A 6,019-nucleotide genomic window follows, 5' to 3' on the forward strand; every position below is an offset into this window, starting at 1 on the left:
CTCACGTCAGGCCCTGGCCCCTCAGCCCAGCAGCTGCAATCTTGGAGTCCTTTCAGAGCTCCAGTGAAAACCTCACTGGGCTTTGCTTCAGACGAGCGCCGCGAGCGTCTCAGGACGGGCCCTCCCACCGGCACCCGCTGGAGCCCCGACCTCAGCTGCAGAGGCCAAGGCCAGACCCCCGGGCCGCCCCTGCCTCCAGCTTCCACTCTGCCTTTGGGCTTCGCAGCTGGAAGCCCACTGCGGAGGGCCTCTGCTGGCGCCAGGGATGCCATGTCTCCCTGGCCCCTAGAAGCCGCAGGCACCGCCCAGGCCGGGTCTTACCACCAGGAGCTACTCCAAGCCCCACAGCTGCCCTCCGGGTCAACACTCGCCCACCCCTGCAGAGTCTGGCCAGTACTATCTCCCACCGCCCCGGCCAGGTGGCGTGACACAGCAGGGCGCCTTCCTCCAGGGGCCGCACCACAGGCCGGGGGGGGGCGCCATGGACCATGGCTGGGGCCCCAGGTCCGCCTGCTCACAAACACCAACTGGCGTCCAGCCCAAGTCCCTGCTGCCCCCAGCACACTCCTGCAGCCCGGGCCTCCAGCCTGACCAGAGCAGTGGGGGGCTCCCGCAGCAGGGCCCCCCAGACCTGTCAAGCGCGGGCATCATCCCTGGGCCAGCCTAGCTAGGGAGGTGATGAACGAGCGGAGGAAGGTGCCTTTGTTTTTGCGACGTCCACCCACACAAAAGCAACAGGAACGTTAACAGTCTTAACAAGTTTACGAGGGAACACGAGAGGAAGTCTGTACACGTTACCATTTACAGCGACTTTACACAGGGAGCCCTGCGGCGGTCGGGCCCGGGCCGCCCGGCCCAGAGTCTGGCGAGGACCGGCACCGCCTGCGAGGGCTGACCCCAGACCCACGAGCAGCTCCGCTCGGTCTTCTCACGGCTCGGCTCGGCGCTCTGGAGGAGGGAGGACCCGGCTGAAGTGACGGGGTCAAAACCCAAACCTCCACACGGCACCGAAGGTGCCTGAGCCCGACGGCTCCAGACAGCAGCAACGGAAGTGGAGCCGTGGAGCCCGAAAGGCCCACGCACCCGGTGAAGGGCCAGCTCGGAGGACGGCTGGGGCTGAGCGAGGAAGTTTGCTGCAAGGCTGCGTCAAGTCCCATTTTCCGTGGATGAAGGTCCAGCTTACAGTTTAAAACATGCACGTACACGCACTATACATAAAGTTAATGTTTAAGAAAGTAAGGCAAGAGTAGGATCAGAGCGCACTGTCAACAGCGGCCGGCCCGCGCCGGCGCCGGCCAGCAGGCGGAGGCCGCACCTGCCTCCCGCTGCCTCCAGGGGGCGCCGTTAGCTCGCAGCCGCGAAGTCTCTCAGGGGCTCCATTAAGCAGGCCTCCAGGTCAAACTCCTCGGCGGCGCCTACCGGGCAGTCCACGTGCCTGACTTTGGTGGGCGTGCCGGAGAACACGTCCTGGAAGACAGGCCGAGGGGCTGAGTTCTCACCACCCCCACCTCTGGCCTGCACCCAGTCCTTCTATGCATAAATCAACCTTCTGCACCACAATCAACCTTCAGCCTCAGTCCCGGGTGCGAGTGGGCACGCTCCCACGCCCACCCGCCGCAGCACCCCCCGAGGCCGCGCCAGGGAACAGCACTTACGAAGTTGTCCTGAGAGCTCGTCCGGGACTCTGAGCTGCTTTCTGCGGATTCGGTCTCCATCTCCCCCAGGTCCACAGGGTGTCTGCAGAGAAACCACGCGGGCCTGTCGGTCACCCTGCGCCGCGCACGCCACTGGCAAGCTGTCCAGTCCTACTGGCTACACACAACCGTCACCAGCCCCACACTGCACTCGGGGACAGCCAGGCAAGCCCGCTGCCCTCGCTCCCAGACGCACACTGGCGGTCGCGAGTTCCTGAGCCACAGTCACCGGCAGCCGGGGCACAGAGCGCCCGCGGGAAGCCCCACTCTGGTGGTGGGGGCGCCGCTGAGCCGTAAGGCCACACCCCGGCGGTTCCCCACTGGGGGTGCCGAGCCCGCGCCAGGCGAGTCAGGGAACAGCTCCACGGCAACTGCCCTGCACATTTCCCAGCGCAGAGCAGATGGCTGCTGAGGGAAGGCGCGCCTGAGGGGAGGACGCCGGCAACAAGGCTGGACAAGCACAGGACTCTGGCCCAGCGGCAGCCGCTGGCCCGAGGTGAAAAGTTTCTAGTCGACACGAGCCTGAAAGCCAACAGGGACGAGCTCAACGGCGCCCCAGGCTGCCACTGCCCCGCTGTGACCGACAAGCACGTTCCAGGCGGCATGAACACACACACCGCGGGAGCTAGGGCTACGCGGCCGGACCGTTTCTCTAGCCAGAGAGCAACCACCACCCGAGGCAGAAAGTCCCTCCTCCGACCCCTCCAGAGCCACCAGCCCAGGGGTGGCCACCGGCTCCGTGCCCCGGGGCGCCCACGCCCGGAACTGCCGCAGGGCGCAGACGCACATTTCTTGCAGGTCGCAGCCCTCTTCGGCGGGAGGGTCCCAGAAGTGCAGAGCCACTTTCCAGAGTTTGATCTGCTGGTCCCACGATCGCCGGCTATACTTCTTAAATTTGTTGGGGGTCTTGGGGTGAACGCCGGGCTGTCGAAGGTGCCTGCAGGAAGAGAAGGTGGGATCCCGCACCTGCTACCGACACCCGCACGCCAGCTGCAACAGCACCCAGACGCCGAGCCGGCCGCAGCACAGCAGCCGGCAGACGCCGCACGCGCCAAGGCAGAGACGCGGCGCTCGCGGCTCCGAGCGCCCCTGGCCAGACCCCGCGCACGCGCTCTTCCCGCCGGCACTTGCCGACACTCGAGCGCACTCTCCTGAGGAAGCAAATCGAGGACCCTGAGCGAAGCTCCTAAGCCTACGCGCCCGTTCTCACACCAGGCCTGAAAGTCACGAGACCCGCTCTTAGCGGGGAGGACGAGGACGGCTCCCCGTCAGATCGCCCGAGACTGCCCCACGCGGCGCCGCAGGCCCTACCTCGGGACCTCCTTGATGTAGCGGTCGTAGGCGATGGTGTTCTTTCCGTAGTTGATCTGTTTCTGTCTCCTCATCAGCACGCTTTCGTCTGTCTCCACATCAGCTGGCGCCATAGACGCGGACTCCTTCGAATCAGAGCTGAAGGGGAAATCGTCAACAAGCCTCGTGACTGAAACGACGTGGGGCCCTCCCGGGGGGGCGCTGTCCGCGGCCACTGCAGCCCGAGGGGGTCGCAGCCAGGGGGTGACCCTAGGGCGCAGCTGACCCTCCTGTCTCCCCGCTGCCCCCTCAGCGGTGGGTGTCAGTAGCTCGGCTGTTCCGCTCCCCACTCTCTGGGGAATCCTCTCGCCCCCCCTCCCCAGCCTCCGGTCTGTACCCCAGCTCGTGCCCATAAATAAACCTTAAAAAAAAAAAAACTGACACGGCACCTACCTCCCTGAGGATGATTTTCTCTCTCTTCCAAAGTCATTTATCAGGAGTTTTCTTTTATATCTGAGAGCAAAATAAATGGTTTTCGAAAGACACCAAAGTCACTACTAGCGCTGCCAGGAAGCCGTCTCTAGGCGACGGGTCAGGGCCGCAGTCGCTGCTTCTTTCCCACCCCCACCCATCTGCTGCGGCAGGTCGCGGCCAGTGGCCAACGTGTCCGGGTTGAACCCAGTGCCTCCCCGCCCACGACTGACCCCAGAAGCAGAGGGCTCCCGGCGTCCTTCCACACAGACGCTACCCTGAGCCCACACCCCCGGAGCCCGGAGCCCTGGGTGAAACGGGGGGAGCGCCAAGGCTGTTCCCACCCGCAGCCGCCCTGCCCCGCGCGGGGTAACCGCACGGCGCTCAGGGTCAGCTGCCCGCCCCACCGTCCTTCCCTAAGACTCGGCGTCCACGGGGCCTTCGAGCTGCTCCCGACCCACGCGGTCAGCGCCAGGCACCCGTGCAGCCCTCTGCCCGACTTTGCTCCGGGCCTCGAGGCCAAGCCCACGCTGGCTGCCCCTGGGCGGTCCCTCCACTCAGCAGCGAGGGTCCTCCCAACCCTGGACGCGCGAACGTCCGCAACCAACTCCTGCTGCTGCTTTTGCCTTTACTTCCCTGGCCGCAGAGACCCGGTCTCCGGAGAGCTCTTTATCAGCGTGAACCCCAACACTGCCGTCGTCTCCACACGTCTCTACGCTGCACTTCCACCCACGTGGGTTTACCCCCGTGCGCTCAGCCAGGGACCGGCCTCCGTCTTCTGGGGGTGGCTACCCAGCTCCCCCAGCCTCACGTGGCTGCCGCTGTGGAACGGGAGCTGATACCCACACGCGTTCCCCTCTGGGCTTTCTCACTGGCCCTTCCATGCACGTTTGTGCCAACTCCACAGCTTTTACTGCTGTTGCTTTACAGTGATGTGTCACGAGGCAGCCACACCATTTCTTTTTCCTCAGAGGCAGCTTTTGCCACTCGAGACCTCCTGAGGCCTCCTACCAATCTCACTTGCCCTGCACTCTGCGGCTGCCGCATTCCCATCACGGGCAGGACCGCCGCTCCGCCCGCATCAGCCTCCTCGCCGCAGTGCGGCCTGGCTGCCAGGCGGCAAGGAGCCCTGCGCGTCAGGAAGCGCGCTACTCGGAGCAGCCTACGAGGGCGACAACCGCGTCCTTCAGCGAGTCCGTGTGTCGTCTCTCCCAGGACCCCGGGGACAATGACAGCCTTCCGTGAAACCAGGGCGTCCAGTCTTCAGGCTGCCGTCTGTGGTGGGCATCCCCCCCTCGGCCCCCCCGGGGAGGCAAGGCAGACCTCCAGGGCGCAACACCTGCACCTGGGGAACGGCTTCAGCTCCCCACAGAATGGGGTCACGACAAAGGTCCACGCGTGCCCCACACAAAAGCTGCCTGATCAAAGTAGGACCGTGGCCAGAGAAAACAGGCTGTGACACAAGTGGCGCAAAAGAGCCGTGACCTGGAGACGCCTCCAGGGTGCCCACAGAGCACTTCCAGGATTGTTAAAGGCCCGTAGTGAGCCTCAGGAGAGGCACAGACACAGCACTGCAACTCAACAGGCAAAGGCTCTACAGAAGCAAAGGCTCATCAGAACACGGGTGAGCTCCAAGGCCACTGACCCTGCGCAGGCACAGCCCCCCTCGCCGTGCTGAGGCTGACAAGAGCTGGTCCTGCCTCCCCATGGCCCTGAGGCAGCTGCAAACGTCACCCCCCAGCCCCACTGCCCCAGCCCCACTGACGGGTTTTGCCTCAGGTGTTTAAAAACCTGTTTACGCATATAGAACTGGGGCACAGGCCAGAGGTGGGCTGGCCGTGAGAGGACTCCCGAGGCAGAGCGGGGAGCAGGAGCAGGTCGTGAAGTACACAGGAGAGGTCTGCTGTGCCCTGGGGGTCAGCTAGCAACCAGCCAGCTTCGGGTGCTGGGCTGTAAACCAGCTGCCTCAGACGTCAGCATGAGTCTGAGCCCCACCCGGGAGCGACCCCCAGGGCGCACAGCAGGCCCTCCCGTCTCCCCACGCCCCTCAGCAGTGGGTTTCAGGGGATCCGCCCCTTCTGCTCCCCACTCTGGTGAAGCCTCTCACCGCCCCTGCCCCTCGGGCCTGCACCCCAGTTCTGTGTGCACAATATTAAGAAACAAATAAAAAAACAGCAACAGAACTTCAAAACTAGCTCCCGAGAAACGCTGACATCGCTAAGGCCCAGAACTTGGCCAACACGCCAGGCTTCCGCGCACCTTGCAATCTCTTTGTTAACTCTGCTTCGCATCTCGTCTTCTTCAACTGCACTGGCCCAGTCTGCGCAGCGCGCGCCGGGCTTCGGGCCTTCGGGAGTGGTAAAGCTGCGGGAAGACGAAAACAGGCTGGAGCCGCGCGGCCTTCCGGTTTCAGTTCTACACGGGCTGGGCAAAGGTCGCGGAGAGCGCCGGGTGGGCCCGGGGCTTGGCTCGGTCTCTGCGGGCCGCACCTGTGCTGCAGCCGACGCCCGGCCGCGCCGGCACCCCGGCGGCCCCCGTGCTCCTGGGGAGACCCCGGGCGCACC

The 6,019-nt window shown here is 64.9% G+C and overlaps 2 protein-coding genes across 2 annotated transcripts in view; both read right to left on the bottom strand.

Annotated features, from left to right (window-relative positions):
• Window positions 1-747: 747 nt before the first annotated feature.
• SLBP (stem-loop binding protein) lies at window positions 748-5,962 on the bottom strand. The gene is made up of 7 exons (XM_004695652.2): window positions 5,945-5,962; window positions 5,715-5,819; window positions 3,438-3,497; window positions 3,006-3,143; window positions 2,482-2,631; window positions 1,656-1,737; window positions 748-1,467 (listed from the first exon to the last, which is right to left on the bottom strand). The coding sequence occupies exons 2-7, from the start codon at window positions 5,744-5,746 to the stop codon at window positions 1,345-1,347; spliced, it is 585 nt and encodes a 194-aa protein (XP_004695709.1). The 5' UTR covers window positions 5,747-5,819; window positions 5,945-5,962; the 3' UTR covers window positions 748-1,344.
• The window catches only part of TMEM129 (transmembrane protein 129, E3 ubiquitin protein ligase), a 5,130-nt gene continuing 4,867 nt past the window's right edge, over window positions 5,757-6,019 (bottom strand). The window contains exon 3 of the mRNA XM_012734877.1: window positions 5,757-5,819. Coding sequence (XP_012590331.1) covers window positions 5,757-5,819 — 63 coding nt within the window. The remainder of the gene's footprint in view (window positions 5,820-6,019) is intronic.

The sequence above is a fragment of the Condylura cristata genome, unplaced genomic scaffold (assembly GCF_000260355.1).
Source record: "Condylura cristata isolate star-nosed mole 26May11 unplaced genomic scaffold, ConCri1.0 scaffold00086, whole genome shotgun sequence".
Classification (NCBI taxonomy): Eukaryota; Metazoa; Chordata; class Mammalia; order Eulipotyphla; family Talpidae; genus Condylura; species Condylura cristata.